At 33.2% G+C, this 20,076-nt stretch overlaps 3 protein-coding genes across 7 annotated transcripts in view; 1 reads left to right on the forward strand and 2 right to left on the reverse strand.

Annotated features, from left to right (window-relative positions):
• LOC109831881 (serine/threonine-protein phosphatase 4 regulatory subunit 3B) overlaps positions 1-4,382 on the forward strand; it is a 50,629-nt gene extending 46,247 nt beyond the window's left edge. For both annotated transcript variants that reach the window (XM_020399349.1, XM_020399350.1), the window contains exons 21-25: positions 1,244-1,375; positions 1,452-1,559; positions 1,981-2,090; positions 2,169-2,261; positions 3,384-4,382. In XM_020399349.1, coding sequence (XP_020254938.1) covers positions 1,244-1,375; positions 1,452-1,559; positions 1,981-2,090; positions 2,169-2,261; positions 3,384-3,849 — 909 coding nt within the window. In that variant the 3' untranslated portion in view covers positions 3,850-4,382. The remainder of the gene's footprint in view (positions 1-1,243; positions 1,376-1,451; positions 1,560-1,980; positions 2,091-2,168; positions 2,262-3,383) is intronic.
• On the reverse strand, positions 5,042-7,101 carry LOC109831882 (RNA pseudouridine synthase 1). The gene is given in 3 exon segments (XM_020399351.1): positions 5,042-5,911; positions 6,893-6,991; positions 6,994-7,101. Coding segments are annotated over 3 exon segments (879 nt in total). The 5' UTR covers positions 7,100-7,101; the 3' UTR covers positions 5,042-5,237.
• Positions 14,447-20,076, reverse strand: part of LOC109831883 (vacuolar protein sorting-associated protein 51 homolog) — a 23,885-nt gene continuing 18,255 nt past the window's right edge. For 3 of the 4 annotated variants that reach the window (XM_020399352.1, XM_020399354.1, XM_020399355.1), the window contains exons 15-20: positions 19,939-20,010; positions 19,766-19,816; positions 18,297-18,527; positions 17,516-17,692; positions 16,361-16,494; positions 14,733-15,190 (exon numbers count right to left, since the gene is read on the reverse strand). In XM_020399352.1, the coding sequence (XP_020254941.1) occupies positions 16,375-16,494; positions 17,516-17,692; positions 18,297-18,527; positions 19,766-19,816; positions 19,939-20,010 (651 nt within the window). In that variant the 3' untranslated portion in view covers positions 14,733-15,190; positions 16,361-16,374. Of the gene's footprint in view, positions 14,676-14,732; positions 15,191-16,360; positions 16,495-17,515; positions 17,693-18,296; positions 18,528-19,765; positions 19,817-19,938; positions 20,011-20,076 lie in introns of those variants that run through there. The other variant, XM_020399353.1, reaches the window with a different exon arrangement.

Genomic DNA, 20,076 nt, shown 5'->3' on the forward strand with positions numbered 1-20,076 from the left:
GTTAGGACATTTCTGTACGAAGTTATCTTTTCATATCCTGTATGTCATGGGGAACTTACCGTTGATAAATAGGATTCTCGACTAAATTCTTGGAGCTAGTTTTGTGCAATTAATTTATCCTTATATTTAACAGGCTAGTGCTTGTCGTTCAATGGATTGGCATAAGAAGAAAATTTCTTTTTATTTTTTTCTTTCTCTGTTGCTGTCTCGAAAAATCTCTTGATTCTACTCTATGAAAGGATCTTCTTTAGCATGATTGTTTTCAGTGGTTCAGTCTAGACTGTGTTAGGTTAGGTTGATTTAAGGTAAGGGTGCATGTTCTGAAATATGACTGGGCTATGTCAAGTAAGGCCAGTCCTGTTAGTTCAAGTTAGGTTTGGTTGGTTGTTGCGGTATATATAGCATGCATGAGCCTTCATCTAGGAGAATTTGAGCACGACCAGGCTATCAATAACCAGTACTGGTTACCCATAGACATGAAAGATGGATCAAAGAAAGGGTGAGAGCTATTGTGCTCATATTTTTGGCCATGCCAGAGAGGGGAAAATTACCTGTGTTTTCCATCTTTGTTTCTAGCCATGCCAGAGGGAGGAAAATTACAAAGCCAAACTGTGTTTTCCATCTCTGTTTCTGTCATTGAAAAACTAATTACAGGATAAACCTATGATTTTTTTTGGAAAATCTATCATATATGAGGTGATCATTGTTGGGATATCTTTTTTTTTGCCTCATACCTTATTATTGTAGAAGCATCTGATTTTGCAGTTGAACAGAATGTGTTTTAATGGATTGATGGTTTTTTATTTATCACTACCTCAAGCAAAGGTTCATATAGCAAAAGCTGCATTTAGTGAAGGGGTGAGTGATATCAGGACTCAGGATAACATGATTAGATTTTTATCCTGCAATAAGGAGTGACAGAGAAGTTGATAAGTAGTTGGACCAAGGCTTTGTAACTAAAGTTTCATGTTTAGTTTATATACCCGCATCAACAAAAAATTCCATATGGATGACTTATTTCAATCTTGTATGTGTGGAAAAATTTCTGATGGTTCATGATATCTTTTTTCTGTTAGTATTATGAAAAGTGGTCAAGACTAGCGAAACTTAGTTAAGTTTCCGTATACTCATGGAAATTTCGTGTCAAGTAAACTGCGTTTATTTTAATTTGTTCTCCCCATCCAGCTATAGAATTGACCTTTGTGCTTCTGGAAGCTGATTTAAAATTGCTTTAATTTTACAGGATGAGCATCTGATTCGCCACATTGTGAAAAACAATCTTTTAAAACCAGTAATTGAGGCTTTTGTTGAGAATGGCAACCGTTACAATATGCTGCATTCAGGAGTACTTGAACTCATCGAATACATTCGCAAGGTACTCTTGTTTCCTCTTTAAATGGTTTGGTGGTTTGTAGGTGTAATGTATCTCAGTTGTATTTTATCTTTTGCAGGAGAACATTAAACCTCTTATCCTATACATAGTTAATTCTTTCTGGGAACAACTACTGAAATTTGAGCGTTTAGACTCGATTCATGGTTTAAAACTCAAATATGAGCAGGTATGATCTTCCGCTCAGTGTATTGTAATTCTTTACTAGATGTGCAATTAAAAAAATTCTATTTTTATTACAAATTTATAGTTAGGTGTGAAATATAGAAACTTGTTTTTTTATTTCTCCTTATTCGCCACTAGATTGAACTTTTGATTATTAAATATTAGAATTTACCATTAGAGTTTGAAGAAAAAAAAAATACAATCAAGACTAATGGTTGAACATTAAAACTTGCTCTGTTGTTCATGCAATGAATCATTTGGGGAACTAATTTCCCGTTAATCCCTCTTACAGTCACTTGAGCCTTGTGAGACAAAGAATGCCGTTATTTGGGGAACTAATTTCCCGTTAATCCCTCTTACAGTCACTTGAGCCTTGTGAGACAAAGAATGCCGTTAACATAGTGGACTGCAGAACCCTCTTACAGTCACTTGAGCCTTGTGAGACAAAGAATGCCGTTAACATAGTGGACTGCAGAAAAAGAATTGATGAGCGGGCCCTTGAGAAAGAGGAAGAAGATTACTTCAACGAGGACAGGTTTGTCCTGGGGTCCCAACTTCTCTTATGTAAAGAATATCCCTTAATCTTGGTGCTCATATGTTTTTTTTTGACCAGCGATGAAGAAGACTCTGCTTCTGCTCATACTCAGAACCATGGTGCATCCCCAAATTTGCCTAATGGAACTAAAGTTGCGCACTCATCTGTTAGGTATTGTTGTCATCATTTTTATTCACATGTCAATCATACCTCTTTGTAGTGCTCAGCGTTATCAACTTCTTTGTTACTCTTAAGCATTGACAGCTTCTTTATAGCTGTCATCATAAACAAATTGTAATATGTTGTGGGAAACTGCCGTGGTAATGTCGAATTGTTGATGCAAGTTGGATATGCCTGCTCCATATCTAATTGAATTGTGGTCTGGCTGCATTGTTAGCTTTATACGGTCTTGAGTACACAACGAGTATAAGTTAGTTTGATAGAGGGGTGTTTGTGGAGCGAATACTGGTATTACTTATTTGTATTTATTTTCTTCGTATTGATTTGGAAGAAGTTGAAATGTTGTCTGAATAAAAAGCTAAATATCCATAGTTGATAAAACAAATCCGGGGTAGGATCAAATTCAGATACTAATCGGAAGATATTATTTATGACGATAATATTTTGAAGGTAAAATGGGGTCAATCTTCATGTTGAAGTGTGATACAATCAGAAAGCTCTTTGTGTAATGCAAGCTAAATAATGGATACCTAATTTACATGTAGCAATACATACATTTATACCGGTATGCATTGACATATTTGGGTTTCGGTTGCAACATATCACATGGTTTAGCCCTATCTATAGATTCTATACCCATACACATGCTTTCAGCAGAGAGGATGTAAATCCATATTTGTCAGGATATGAGTATGAAGTTGGAAGTTGGATCAAATTATTTGTTCCCATTGCATGAGTGGTTGGATAATAGTTAAAACTTGAACTCCAATCAGATAATAAATGACCAACTATATCCCAGATTAATCCCTGATTATCTATTATTATTAATTCATACATTTCGAGTCTGATTGCTAACTTCTCCGAGTTTCTACCCACACCAAACCCCAGAGCAAGGGCCCCACTTAAACCTTTACTTGCGAAGTAAATGGCTTGAATTTGGATCTGACTGGCCAAATGCCTGTTTATCTAGGATCTTGATAAATGTTGCAACCTGGTTTAATAAAATATCCAATCTGTAAGAATGCATCCTGCTGTGGAGCTTTGAAGTTCCCTTTGTTTTGATGGATATAGATACTTAGATTGTCTGCTATACATCTAATTTGGTTTTTACAGGCCTGGATCTGGTGGGCTAGTTGACTATGACGATGATGAAGATGATGAAGATTATAACCCGCCAACAAGGAAACCTGAGTCTGCTACAGAGGGTGAGAAAGCAACAGACTCTTCAAGCAAGTTGAAACGCAGGACTCCTGACAGCAAAAGTGAAGAGTCTGAGCTGAGTAAGAAAAACAGGCTTGAGCAACAATCTGAGGATGGTAAGGTTGCTGTTGTCAGTGACTTGCCCAGTAGAGACACAGCTGCTCCTCCAGCTGAAGATACAGGTGGTCACTCAAATGACATCAGTACCGAGAAGGAAACTACAGCTGGAGAAAGTTCAACTAAATGCCTCACTAACAGTACAGATTCTAGACAGACAAGTGGAGACAATTGTCAGTCAACACCAATCAGCAATTCTTCCCAAGAGATGACAGTTAATGGTAATAATAATGCTGGTTCAGAGCCCTATCCAGTACGATGATACCAGTATTTTTTGTTTCCATTACTGTTCATAGTGTCAATCAATTTTCGAAGAAGTGGAAAAGATAAATACAGTGGTTATTTCTCGCTCCTCAGAGGAGATGCTGATACCACGACCGGGTGCCAATATAGTTTTAATCATCACCTGGCGATGAAGTGACAATTTTGGTTTCAGCTCTCAAATTGGCCTGGCATGCCCCTGAATGGGATTATATGTACAAGTTGTCGAGTAATGCTGCCACATATTGACATTGGTATTTCTTTGGTAAAGCATTAATTAGCCCTTGTTTGTGGGTTAAGGACAAGTGCATTATTTTGTACCTTTTTCTAAAGTTTTCTTCCCTTAAAAAATTTTGTGTTTGCTGTTGTTGGCCGTAGTAAGTTATATGTTGTAAAAGCATTAGAGGAATTAGTTATCCTCCTTGTAAGAAGAAATGGCAAAGTGTGGGATATCTCATTTCAAAGGCAATGTAACCTGTTCATAGACTCCAGATGCCATAGCCCTTGGGAGATAGTTGATTTTTTTTTTTTCCATTCTGCCTGTTTCATCTGTTTATTATAGCTGAGTGTTGACCTCTACGATAACTTACTCATTGCTGACAGAAAAAGTTAGAAGAGCTTGGTTTCTCCCAATTTTCTTGTTGTTTTCTCGTGATTCTATTTGGATTTTGGTTGCGGTAAACCGATCCCATGTTTTCTGTGGTTCTCTTCATGAGCAATTGTCATTTGAAACAGGTGTGTTGTAAGCGCGCTGCGACTATGTCAGCTACTGGCGAACTTCCAGGATTTTGTTCAGTAGTGTGATGTAGTGCTACTTGCGTATGCAAATTGGACTTTCTGTTCTTGGTGGGTTAAAGGAAGTAGCAGCATCAAAAAGCTTCCATAATCAAGAAACAGGATAAAAATACAATCTAAAGAACAACTAATACTTTTCACCATCCTAAGAACTAAAGAGGCAAACATACATAAAGCTCTGTATCTATGTGCAAGCATGCATACTTTTTATTCATCAAAAGCAAGTACGAAATCTCCACGGAGTTCGCGATTAGTAAAAATAAAATTGACCTAAAATAAGCTATAGGAGGGAGTATAGAAATGCACGAGTATGCAACCCTGAAGCTTCAAACTACATTAGAAACAGATAGGAGGAGTATAAGTTCACACAATAGTATGAAGAGCTCAGAGCAGGGTGCTTCAAAAATAACAAGGCTTGAATAAATAATCAATGTTCCTCCTCCATAAAAAAAACGGTAATAGCAAAAAGAATCTTTCAGGAGCTTGCTCTTCTTCCTTTCTCAAAATTACAGTAAAACAAGATCATAATCTTCAACACAATCTCCTCTTCTCCCTTAAGAAATCGACATAATTTTTGCTTCTATGATTGAAAACTCAACTCACATCGCCAAAAGATTCCTCCACCCAAAGAGGAACTGGAGCACATAACTGAACAAACTCCCCAGTTATCGGATGCGCAAACGATAAACTCTCAGCGTGCAATGCATGCCCATCACATGCCATCCCTTCCCATTCACGAACACCGCAATATTTCACATCTCCTCTTATTGGTATCCCAAGATACTGACAATGCAAACGTATCTGATGCGTTCTCCCACTCTTTGGGTAAGCTCTCACCAAAATCACATCCTCACCCTCTCTATCAAGCTCTTCTCCTTTCCCTTCAACCACAATCGATTCGAACTCATCAGTGTCCATATCTGCAGGTTCTCTATACTTCCCTTTGTTATTTATTGATAAAACTTCGAATGAAGTGGTCATGTCTCTAACTGTGGATCCTCCAGGGAGAGATCGGCCTACATCTGAGAGAGAGTAAACACGCCATGCTCCGAACTTTGATCTCCCGTGGCCTGAGGTTATTCTGATTTTGTCCCAGTTTGGTGCACGGCTGATACAGAGAGCGAGGTACGTTTTCTTGACCCTGCGGTTGGTGAATGCCTTGACGAGTTTTGCTGCGACTTTGTTTGATTTGGTGACGACCATTAGACCGCTCGTGTCTCGGTCTAGCCTGTTAGCGAGGTGTAGGTCGGATTGGATGGTGTTGGATCCTGTAAGAATGAGAGCCAGTTCTCAGAATTAACATTGAAATCATTAAGGACAATAAAACCATGGATTTTGGACACTTAGCTCAATAAAGCATGTCCTGATGAGTTTTATGATTAATTAAGTGTCTGAACGCGTATCGATCTTTACAATCTAATGTATAATCCAATCACCAGTCAAAGGAGGGGCAGTGCAAACAAATCTCCCCTTATCATGGCCCATTATGCATACATTGACCATCATCATGAAATATGCTATTCCCAAGGTTTTAAATATCGGAGGTCGGAGAAATATCAGATGACCAAAATTCATATTGGATTGCAGATATCGGGAAAATATCGAAGATATGTGGTTAATATTAGAATGCCATAATGGATGTTTGCGTATAGTATAATGAACTAAAATGTAATCTCAACATGCCTAATGAAATCTAAGCATACTAATTGTGAATAATATATATTAAGGATCACTAGTCAACCTTATAAACAAACAAAAGTACAAATCAACATTGCAATATTTTGTCTGTTTTTTTTATAGGCAACAATATTATTTGATATAATGGAAAGATCATGATGTCTTGCCCAAAAATTACCAAACGCGGTATACTGTTTCACGACAAGCCATATAAAAGGTTATATCGACCAACATATCAGTTGATATATCAGCCATATCGGGAATATATCCCCCAAATTAGCAAAAAAAGGGTAATTACAATGGGGTGACATATCGGGCCATATCCGTTGCGACAAGCCTTGTAAAAGGATAAATAGGGTGACATATCAGGCCATGTCGGGATATTTAAAACAATGGGGTCGATTCCAATTGGGTAATTACATAGCAGGGGTCTGTTCGCAATTAACCATACTCATGATAAAGATTGAAGTAGATGCAGAATTAGAGCGTCTACCTCAAAAAATCTTAATTACACACTTAATAATAATCAATTAGAGGAAAGTAAGAGGGGCCTAAAAGCAAAAAATGCTCACCAACACGAGAGGCGAGAGAGGAGAGCAGAGCCTCGCAGTAGATCCCAGCGGGCTTGTTGACGACGGCCAGCCACGTGTCCTCGAACACCACGTCGCCGGCGCCCTCTTCAGCTCCACCTCCCTCGACAGCTCCGGGTACGGAGGGGAAACGGGTATCGGGTACGAACCCGCTAAGGATTCGGGTGCGGAGGCGGACGAGGAGGCCATGGCGGCTGCGGGGGTTCGGATTCGGAGGGGGAGGGAGGGGTAAATAAGGGGGGATGTGAGGGGTATTCTCGTCATTTCTAGACTTGTTTGGGCCTTTTTTTTTTTAAAGTGATTGGGGAATGACAAATAAGGCGGAGGCACTGCTTTCGACTTTTCGGAGGTGCAACATAATTGGGCCTTGAATTGGGTACTGGATGCTCTGGGCCTTTGGGCCTTGAAACTGATATTATATTCTTGTCGTTGGATTGAAATGATCGTAACGTACAAAAAATATGGGATATGGTTTATGAAAATTATGAATTTAAGAGTATGAAAAAATTATTTGTTATTGGGTGGAAATGAAGAAAACTGGACTTAAAATATGGGTGATAGACCCTGAAAATTGTGATTTTTAAATTAAGCATTCTTAATTATCATTATGTGGAAGCAAACGAAAAATAACCAAATTGTGGATTATAATCCATGGGAATGGACTTTAAACGTGGGTTGTAGCCCCTTACAATAGTGAATTTTGAATTACACATGCTTAATTATCGTACGATCGAAACAAATAAAAAAGATAAAATCAAGGGTTATAGCCTATGGTAATCAGAAATTCTAAAGCACACAACTTAATCAAAGTGAACAAAAATAGATCTAAAATGTGGGTTATAGCCCATAAAAGTCGCGAAGTTCGAATTAAAAAACACTATTTACTATTAGGTTGAAAAAAACATAAAAAAGGGTTGTATCTTCTCTTTTTATGCATGAGTTATATCCTCTTGGAGCAATAAATTTTCAATTGTGCATACTTAATTATTATTTGGTGAATAAAACAAATAATGCCAAAAATCATAAGGTAGCCTATGAAAATTGTGATTTTTCAAGTGCACAAACTTAATTGCTATTGGGTCGTAAAGAAAGAAAATAGACCAAAACTTGGGATATAGCCCCTTAAAATGTGATTTATTAATTACACATACTTAATTATAGTTAGTTTGAAACAAACAAAAATGGTAGAATCGAGGGTTATTGCCCGTGAAACTTGTAAATTTTGAACTATACAAACTTTATTACAATTGGGCCTAAAAAAATAAAAATTGACAAAAATATACGTTATAACCCCTTAAAATTGTATTTTTTAAATTAAGCATACTTGATTATCATTTGGTAGAAACAAATGAAAAATGACAAACTCATAGGTTATAACACATGAAAATTGTAAATTTTAAGTACATAACCTAATTACTATTGAGTCAAAATGAATAAAATGAAAATTTTGAAATTCGCAAATTTTAAGTACATAACCTAATTTCTATTGAGTCGAAATGAATAAAAATAGAAAAATTATGGCAAATAGCCCATGAAAATAGAGAATTTGAAATTATAAAAATTCTATTACTATCACGTTGGAACAAACAAAAATGAACCATAAACGTGAATTATATCCTATTAAATTAATGTATTGTAAATTAGGCATACTTAAATATCATTTGATCGAAACAAATATAAAATGACAAAAATCATGAGTTATAGTCCATGAATCGCAAATTTTAAAATATACATAATTATTTTTTGGTAGAAATGCACGCAAATGAATCAAAAACATGGATTATAGCCCCGTAAAAACGTAATTCTCATTGAACTAAAACGAATAAAAATGGACAAAAAATGAAGGTTATAGCCCATAAAAATTGTGAATGCTAACAATTAATTGTATTTGATTCGCGACAAATGAAAATCTACCAAAATTGTCAATTATAGCCTTTGAATATCATAAATTTTGAAGTCGACATTACCTATTTACCATTGGATCAAAATAAAAAATAAAAATAAAAATATGAGTTATAATCAACTAAATCAATAAATTTTTAATTGTGCATACTTAATTATTATTTGGTGAATAAAACAAATAATGCCAAAAATCATAAGGTAGCCTATGAAAATTATGAATTTTTAAATGCACAAACTTAATTGCTATTGGGTCGAAAAGAAAGAAAATAGACCAAAACTTGGGTTATAGCCCCTTAAAATGTGATTTATTAATTACACATACTTAATTACAGTTAGTTTGAAACAAACAAAAATGGTAGAATCGAGGGTTATTGCCCGTGAAACTTGTAAATTTTGAACTATACAAACTTTATTACAATTGGGCCTAAAAAAATAAAAATTGACAAAAATGTAGGTTATAACCCCTTAAAATTGTATTTTTAAATTAAGCATACTTGAGTATCATTTGGTAGAAACAAATGAAAAATGACAAACTCATAGGTTATAACACATGAAAATCGTAAATTTTAAGTATATAACCTAATTACTATTGAGTCAAAATGAATAAAATGAAAATTTTGAAAGTCGAAAATTTTAAGTACATAACCTAATTACTATTGAGTCGAAATGAATAAAAATAGAAAAATTATGGCAAATAGCCCATGAAAATAGAGAATTTGAAATTATAAAAATTCTATTACTATCACGTTGGAACAAACAAAAATGAACCATAAACGTGAATTATATCCTATTAAATTAATGTATTGTAAATTAGGCATACTTAAATATCATTTGATCGAAACAAATATAAAATGACAAAAATCATGAGTTATAGCCCATGAATCGCAAATTTTAAAATATACATAATAATTATTTGGTAGAAATGCACGCAAATGAATCAAAAACATGGATTATAGCCCCTTAAAAACGTAATTCTCATTGAACTAAAACGAATAAAAAATGGACAAAAAATGAAGGTTATAGCCCATAAAAATTGTGAATGCTAACAATTAATTGCATTTGATTCGCGACAAATGAAAATCGACCAAAATTGTCAATTATAGCCTTTGAATATCATAAATTTTGAAGTCGACATTACCTAATTACCATTGGATCAAAATAAAAAATAAAAATAAAAATATGAGTTATAATCAACTAAATCAATAAATTTTCAATTGTGCATACTTAATTATTATTTGGTGAATAAAACAAATCATACTCCCTTTAAAAGCACGAGTTCGGAAAATCTTTTTTAGACAAATATACCCCTTTATAGTTTGAACTACCTTATCTATAATCAAATTCTAATTTTCAATGGTCAATATTACCCTTCACTATTTTGAATATTTTATTTATATCTTAATCTATGCTAATCATAATCATATCTTATCCTAATCCTATGTGAACCATATTTAGCTTAACAATTTAAAAAAACTAATATTAATAAAATATATAAAACATAAAAATGATATTAGTTTGTTAAGATAAAGAAATTACAAGTAGATAATATATTATAATACATGAAGTATTGCAAAAAAACCATAAAAAGTTTTAAAATTGCAGAAAAGACCCTGAAAAGTTCAAAATTATAAAACTTATCCAAATGTCTCAAAACTTAAAATAAAAAACATGAAATTAAAAAATTAACATCAGTTTGCAAAGAATTTAAAATTTACAATTAACACCTCAATGTCTTAAAAATTATAGAAACACCCTCAAAAGTTTAAATTACAGACAAGCACATTAAAATTCTAAAATTTTAAAACTTACAAACAACACAGATGAATTCAAAAGATTACCATGATACACCTAAAATTTTTAACATTTAAATTTAAATTTTTTAATTAACGCCCTCAATATCTCAAAAATTATAGAAACACCTTCAAAAGTTCAAATTATAAAAAGCCACCCTAAAATTCTAAAATTTGTAAATAAAATAAGATGAATTCAAGATATTACCCTTAGACACCTAAAAATTTAAAATTTGTCAAAATTAACCTCAAAATTTTTAAAAAACTCCTTCAAAATTTAAAAATCGTAAAAAAACTCTAAATTTTCAAAATTTTTAACTAGCACACATCAAATTCGTCGATTGGTAGACCGCTGAAATTTAATATTTTTCAAAATTAATCTATAGTTTTAATAATTACAAAAGATACCCTCAAAATTTTAGAGTTACAAGAAATATTCTAACATTTAAAAAATTACCACCAACACATGAAACATAGAATTTACAACTACTAAACTTAAAAGTAAAATTTTTTTAAAAACTCTTTCAAAATTTTAAAAATTATAAATCACACCCTCAAAGTTCAAAACCACAAAAATGGGCTAAAATTTTAAAACTTGGCAAAGAAAAGTATAATTATTTGGTATTTTTCATATATATATATATTAAAATTTCTAATTTAGGGATTTACTATCCATTTTCAACATCTAAGAATAGTCTAAGTTGATACTGGTAAAAAAACAATAAGAATTGATTAAAAACATCCAGTTAATGGATAAATTTTTTAAAAATATTATAGATTAAAAATTATCAGCACTATATAAATTAAAGTAATTTCATATAATTTTAGTAATAAGTTGGGGTAGCCAAAATACATTCGTAACATTAATTGATAGATGTTTAAATCCATAGAAATGATAAAACACTATAATATTATACCTTAGCATTAATTGATTTTAATTTAGAAACTTTAATCTTTGACGTTAATAATATTTATAGGGTAAAAGAATACAAGGAATTACATATGGAGAAACTATTAGAATATTTAGAAATAACTTTAAAAGAATTGAAATATTTCCATTGCAAATGGGAAAGTAATGGAAATAAATCTAAAATTCAGAAAACGTCAATGAATCACTTGAATTGGCATTAACATAAGACATATCTATTAATGAAGCACTGAATGAGTTACATTAAAAAATAATTTAATAACTTTATCCTAATAAAAAAAATCTCCATCGTAGACATAAGAAAAATTAGTAAGTATTCATAAATTCCATACTGTGTTCTTCAAATTAAATATTAATATTATAATCTAAGAGAAATTGGTAATGAATAATGCAGGTATTTAGTTTAGATCTTTATGAAAAAATTTTGAGCAGTTTGTGTTGAACATCATAAGTACATTTGACTTCTTTGTAAAGTTAAATGAGATGATAAAAAATTAACGAGCCCAAGAAAGATAATAGCATAAAAAAATACAAAATTAGCCTAATGTCATAATTGATGTAGATGATGAAGACAACACTCTAGAATTGTCCGAGAAATGATAAATGATAAACCTGAAGAAGGATTGGTCTTAACTCAATAAAAAATAAAATAGAAGAAATATAAACAATATTTTATGAATATTTTATAGAATAGTTTAATTATTTTGAGTGAAATTAGTAATCTTTAGAAGGGAGTTTCATGAATTTTTTTCAGTACTTTTATATTCTTATATGGATGTTTTTATCATATAAAAGTATACTATAGTTAGCATTAATCTTTAATTTATATTTTTTTATGAAGTCTATCAATGATTAGGAATAAACTTCATATTCTCTTTTGTACCGTTTTAACATACTTTAAATCAATCATTTTGTCATATTGGTTTTAAATATTCACCTTCCTTGTATAACACTATTTTAATATTTTTCACTTTGCAATGCTATACTTTCTCAAATAAAGCTTAGTTTCATATCGGTCAAAAATAATATGAAAATTCAAATTATTTTTAAATTATATTTGTTTTTTGTCAATTCAAATATCAACATGAAAATTTAAATTGGGTGTATCCCATTTAAACAAACATAAAAAAAATAATCGGGATGTAAGAGTTTAAAGAAAAAAATAAGCACAAACTGTCAAAAATACTTAATCATGGTATTAAATTGCGTGCATTGCACGTGTGTAAAAACTAGTAATGCAAAAAATCATAAGTTAGCCTATGAAAATTATGAATTTTCAAGTGCACAAACTTAATTGCTATTGGGTCTAAAAGAAAGAAAATAGACCAAAACTTTGGTTAGAGCCCCTTAAAATGTGATTTATTAATTACACATATTTAATTACAGTTAGTTTGAAACAAACAAAAATGGTAGAATCGAGGGTTATTGCCCGTGAAACTTGTGAATTTTGAACTACACAAACTTTATTACTATAGGGCCGAAAAAATAAAAATTGACAAAAACGTAGATTATAATCCCTTAAAATTGTATTTTTTAAATTAAACATACTTAATTATCATTTGGTAGAAACAAATGAAAAATGACAAACTCATAGGTTATAACCCATGAAAATCATAAATTTTAAGTACATAACCTAATTACTATTGAGTCGAAATGAATAAAAATAAAAATTTTTAAAGTCGCAAACTTTAAGTACATAAGCTAATTACTATTGAGTCGATATGAATAAAAATAGAAAAATTGTGGCCTATACCCCATAAAAATGGCGAATTTGGAATTATGAAAATTCTATTACTATCACATTGGAACATACAAAAATGAACCATAAACGTGAATTATATCCTATTAAAATCATGAATTGTAAATTACACACACTTAATTATCATTTGATTGAAACAAACAAAAAATGACAAAAATCATGGGTTATAGACCATGAATCGCAAATTTACATAATTATTATTTAGTTGAAATGAACGCAAATGGATCAAAAACATGGATTATAGCCCCTTAAAAACGTAATTCCCGTTGAACTAAAGCAAATAAAAATGGACAAAAAATGGAGGTTATAGCCCATAAAAACCGTGAACTTTGAAGTGCTAACAATTAATTGCATTTGATTCGCGAAAAATGAAAATCGACCAAAATTGTCAATTATAGCCTTTGACTATCATAAATTTTGAAGTAGGTATTACCTAATTACCATCGGATCAAAATGAAAAAAATAAAAACATGAGTTATAATCAACTGAATCAATAAATTTGTCATACATGTATTTTATCGCTATTGATTCGAAGAAAATAAAAATTGACAAGAACCATAGGTTAGCCCATGAAAATTATAAATTTTTAAGTATACAAACTTAGTTGTCATTTGCACCGAAAAAACAAAAATAGACAACTGTCATAGATAGAGCAAATGAAAAGCGTAAACATTAAAGTACTCATAGTTAATCATCACTAGACCGAAATAAACGAAAATGAACAAAAATCATCAATTGTAGTCACAACTTGCAAATTTTAAAGCACACAATTATTGACCAATGGGTTACACGAACAAAAATGGATAAAAAAGTGGTTTATAACTATGCATAAATAATTAATGTTGTGTCTTAGTGAATAAAAACTGATAAAAAATCATGCATTATAGCCTATGGATTAACAAATTTTGAAGGACGCACTTAATTATCATTGGATCAAAACGAACAAAAATGGACAAAATACACTAAAACTCATGGAATATAGCACTCATACTTAATTTCTTTTAGGTCCAAATGGTCAAAAATGGATAAAAATCGCCAATTAGCACTCGTGACTAATGGACCAGCTATCGGACACAGTAGATATTTATAAATATATTCATAAAGTAATGTCAATTTACTTACAAACTCAGTGTTACATCCAATTCATAGTTAAACTATACTTGGAACGTAACCATTATGAACACACACTTAAAAAATAGAATATGGGCTAAGTATTTACAAAAATCGTTTCGGATAAATGTGCGATAAATTTACTGCTCAATCCCATAACACACCAGCATAGAGAGAAGCTAGCATGTCACAGATTTTTCACATGACCTTCACCAAAACAATATCACTTAGCAACATAAGCAAGAGCTGGGCATTTACTGGACTATATCGATGTTCCTGCACAAATGGATAGAATACAAAATATTCTGCGTATCAAGTTCAAAGAGCTGTAACTTCTGTCGAACACTTTCTTACAGTAAAACATTATAAAGGAACAAACTGACATAATCATCCATCGAAGTTGAAGCACTTGGTTTGGTAACAACATGAAGAGGGGAAAAAAAAGACTTTGAAAATTGAAAAAGAGAGCTTCTCTAATTGTACAGGTATTCATATCTTGTTGTGATTCATCTCTTTTTTCTCCATCTCTTATTCTCAACTATCGCACATTGCTCAAAGTCAATTGGAGCTAAAAGAGATCGAAGTCAAACATCATCAACAACTTCGAAAGAAAAAGAATAAGGAGAGAAACTCCTGTCCACAATTCTCTCACAAAACCTGTGTGTACTCTAATAAGCATTAAAGTTACATCTGTAGTGTATATTACTGATACACATAAATAATACATGTAGGGACTCAAAACACACAAAAAAGAATCCCTCAGCCTTCTATGTTGAGTTTGTAACCACCGGCTGGGGAGAGAGGGGGAAAAAGAATTTTGTTAGTAAATGCACACGAAAATGAGTCAAGGCCATACTTTTGCACTAAGCAAACCAAGCCTACTTTATCTGTATCATGTTGCTGCAATTTCTTGAAACAAAAAATTGAAAAGGGGGAGTTGGACTTATCACCAGTAAGCTAGAAAGGGGTGTAGACATTAACGAAAAATGAAGAATGCAACTATGCAGGACTCCAAAGATTTGACCTAAAGGCTCTTAAAAAGTTGTAATTTTGGTTGTAGCCATAATTATCATTATGATCATCATTTTGCATCTTATGATAATACATATTTAAGGCAGGGATTACTTAAGTATATTATATACTCTTTGCTGTAGTATAAACACGTATCAGAACTTTCAGATAGACCTAGCTGATGTGCATAAATATTTCCAGTGACTGAAACCTGAAGGATCAGAATTAGTGATTCCAATATTCTTTTTCCACTCTGTGCAAAGGAGCAAACAAGCATTCAAGTTGAGCCACCAGCCCACCGGCAAAAAAAAAAAAAGCATCCCTAGCTTAGTCATCCAACAAATACCAACACCAGCTAAACCAGAATGCCGATGCCTAGATGAGCTTGTACATGAGTAGCCTCTGTGCGAGCAACAAGCATTGGATGTACATGTTTATTCAACAATTTATATCATACAACAATTTCTATCATAGACTGAAAGTATAGATTAGAATCTGGAGACGAGAAACAATTTGGACAAAATTTTTATGGCATAATTAGAGAATTTTCCATCTGCAGCATGCTAACAGCAAAATCGTCTTAACGATCTTTCCCAGTTGTTGGATGTTTTATCATTGTTGTCATTGATTCTATTCCCTTTAAGTTTAATTCTGCTGGTAAGCAACTACAGTGCATCAAACATAGATTTCGTTATGAAGCTTAGTATGGATTTTATGGAACAGTCCTTCGCTTTAAAGTCAAAAACAAATATTAAAAGATACTATCAGAACAGCCCTTTAAAATTCTGCTCAAAAACAAATATAAAGGCATATTTCCAGCGTTTGTTGGCAGATAACAGTCTCTTCTCTATTTCCTTATTTGCAAATGTTGATTTAAGTATTAGGACAATTTCAATGAGCACGCAAAAGAGAATGCCTAAAATCTATTGCTGAGAAACAAATTGCAATACCATTAATATTGCCATCATTGAGAGCTCGGATGTTGCTCTCTGGTCTTTGCTAGTTTTGCATTTATAAGCTTGTCCAATATGGGTACCTCCAAAGGAATTGGATCAAGACACCTTTCATGAGCTGCATTTGTTACCTGCAAAAGGGAAGTCAGTTTTATCTCTCTCTCATCTTTTTTTTTTTTGGTGCCAAGGCACGGTCGTGGTGGTTGCAGATGGTGGTTAGTATTGATTTTCAGCATAATTGTGCAATTCGTGAAGATTGAAATAGGAAAAAACTGTAATGAAATCCAGAACAAGCACATGCAAGACGTGAATGTCGGAAGATGCAAGGTCAAAGAGATCACAGCCAGTAAAATCTAATCAATGTTCTAAGATGGAAAACGTAATTAACACCAATAAGAAAAAATGATATATCAGTGCCATTATCTCTAAAAGTAGTGGTCCTAATGTCAGACATAGCTTCCACAATTTCCCTGAAGCATTAAATGAGTTAAATAAAGATACTTGAGAACCAGAAACAAAACAGAAAAAACAAAAATAAAAAAGGACAGTTTGGGGGGGNTACTTGTAGATATAAGGAAAAGGAACAAACGAAGTAATAAGTGTTTATGACTGTACAGGATTGTGTACCTAAGAACCAATAAGAACTAAACTAATAAGCCTTATCAATAGTAGCTGATAGCAGCCAAAAAAAAAAGGAAAAAATGTAATGATCAAATATGATGTCGGAGTTACAAACTCCCCTTTTCATTTAGATGCTTGTGGATTCGGTTAGATGCAGTATAATGCCAAACCTCAAATCATGTAATAAAGAAGGCATGATTAAAATAAAAAAAAGCTAGCCGATAGCAGCAAAGCTAAATACTATGCATTCTCTTGCAGTTGCTTATTTTCATCTGGATGCTGAGGGTTCAGTTCATATCCAGTCTAATGTCAAACCTTAAATCACGTAGTAAACAAGGCATGACCCAAAAATGAACAATCCTGCTAGTTGTTGTTGTTGTTGTTATTATTGAATTCTAAACATGAAGTGAATAAGTCAATAAACAAATTATCAATCTAACAAAGAAAACCAAAATCCTGTATAGCATCGCAATAAACCAAAATCCTGTGTATAGCATGGCAATTCATGCCTATGCATAAAATTCCTCCCACCTCTTGTAGTAGGAAGTCAACGGCTGCATCATCATCAACAAATTCTTTCAAAGGCTTCTTCAAGAATTCAATGTCCAATTGAATCTGCTGGTATCCACTACGATTGAAAGTTTGGAGCCGTACAAACTCTTGCAAGCTTTTCAGGCAGAGCTTCACAGCAGTTGATATCACAGATTCCTGAAAATGAAGATACAGAGTGCATACTCAATGATAAAAGCAATACATAATTCATATGAACAACCCACCGCGGGTAGCGCAGGTGGTCTGTAGACACAGTGGTAATACTGCCAACAACCCCCAGGCCCCTAGTTCGATCCCGTCTGCCTAACTTGAGTGTGGGAATGGCAGGTGGTACCCACATGCCCAGGGTTTACTTGGTAGGGGCCGGGATCAATCTCGGGCTACAGACTGGGGATCCTTGTGCCTTGCCAAGGTGTCCCTCGTATCCCCAAAAAAAAACCTATTAACGTGTTCCAGATTAAACCAACTAATAATCTACGTATTATCTTGCACTTTTCCTGTTTCGCATTCAAGAAATACAACTGAGGTTTTATCACCATTACTTTTGGTACTAAAGCAAACAGTACATAACTATTTTCTATGGCAGAATTTGTCCCTTTAAGTGCAGAACTACTTAGTCACAAATTCCATTGTCTTGACTAATTGTAAGCAAAGACGTGCAAACAGGAGGCATGCATGATGCTTATCAGTTCACATGTCAAAAAAAGTGCACATGTAGGCATGTATATGACTTTCCATGTGAAGATGGGTGCAAACTCGCCTGTGTATATTCAATTTTTGTAAATATCTCCATTTTCTGCTCGAATAACTTGGCAAGATGGCTTTCCAGAAGTTGGCTTCTAGCGCGCTGTGTATTTGATCGGCTTAATTTATCTTCACGCAGTGGATTACTTCGAGAAGAATTAGTGCTTCCTGTGCTGTCAGAATGGCGATGCCTTCGAACAACTCCACGAGGCAAAATTTGGCTTACTTCATTTCTTATGCCTTCCAACTGTGAGATGTGAATCCAAATAATGAGAAAGCAAACAAGTTATCAGACATTAAGAAGAACACTTTTCCAGTCACCAAAATGCAATATGCACAACAAAGGGACAGAACACCCATCATATAGTTACTAATAAGGATTCCTTTTTTATATAGAGCATGTGATATCCACCATGTTAGTTGCAGGTTGCAGTGAATGGAAGGATGTTACATTCTTAATACATGATAATTTGTCATTACCAACTGTGGAGCTACGATGCCTGCTCCAAATTGCCCTTTATTGCAAACAGGAGAGACGTAGAATCTGGTAAAGACAAATGGTGCATTTTGCTCCTCAATTAGACGAAAATGTCATTATTTAAAACAACAACCCAGAACAAAGCTAACCTACAGAGACTCCCTACCTATCATGTTCATGGGCTACCTTCAAAGTTGAACACTACTGATCTAGCATTACAGGATTATACTCAGCAATACCATTAAATCCTTTCAGACAATTTTAACCCAAATGGTCACTGTAAGCCAATATTGCTAACTTTAATAACAGTTTTTCTAAAGGCAAGCCTACCTTCCAAATAAGCCTAATCTTCAAAAGTGCTACTTACAGTTCACAAATGATCTGTATGTTGCGAGGCCACCTCATACACATCATATCCTATATAACCATGTGTGCATGTGTGTGTTGTGCATGCTCTGAGTTCTGCCTGGACGCGGGCAAAAGAAAATCATGGGTGTGTTGGGTGCGTACAAAAGAAAATAAAAATTACAGAACACCCTTAACAAGAATAATTGGTACACATAACAATTCTCCTAAGGATGAGGATGAAAATGGTTGAAAACAATAGAAGTATATGGTCAGAAATTATGATAAGAATATAATGATAAATATGAGTATGCCTTCCTTGTTCAGCTATCTTATTTGAGCTTGACAAATAGAAGATATAAAAACCTTAAAAGGAAAACCATGAGACTAAATGTAGCCAAATCCAAAGATCAAGACGTTTTTTGTATTGTTGTAATCCTATCTCAAGTTAATTAAATTCAGATTGCTAGAATATTAGAGTAGCATATCCAAGAAGTACGCTCAAACAATAAGCATAGGTACTTTTTCCACCAATTAGAGTAAACAAATAAGAAACAAAGATGTAAAAAGTTTCGCCTAATATGAAGATACTTTGATAAATTTATATACTAGAAAAAGTAACAACAGCTATGAAGATTTGGTTATATAATTGAAGGGAGCACCTCTTGAAATAGCAAGTCGACAAACATATGGACTTCTCGTGGCTCCTTGTGCTGTTGTTGAATAAAAAAGCATCAGAACAAATGTTCTAAACAATATTGGAACAATCTACTAAGCTACATGCTATCTTACAATAAATGAATAAACTTAGGTTATGGTACAGAATAAGAATCACCTTTATCCAGTTTGGTGTAGTAAACCTCTTTTTAAGGAGAATAGATATCTTTTGAGTTTTCAGATTTATATACTGCCAGGCAAAACAGACAAAAGTTAGTGTGGCTAAATTTCAGCGGACAGGCATCACATACCATTA

This window comes from Asparagus officinalis, chromosome 2, assembly GCF_001876935.1.
Source record: "Asparagus officinalis chromosome 2, Aspof.V1, whole genome shotgun sequence".
NCBI classification, from domain to species: domain Eukaryota; kingdom Viridiplantae; phylum Streptophyta; class Magnoliopsida; order Asparagales; family Asparagaceae; genus Asparagus; species Asparagus officinalis.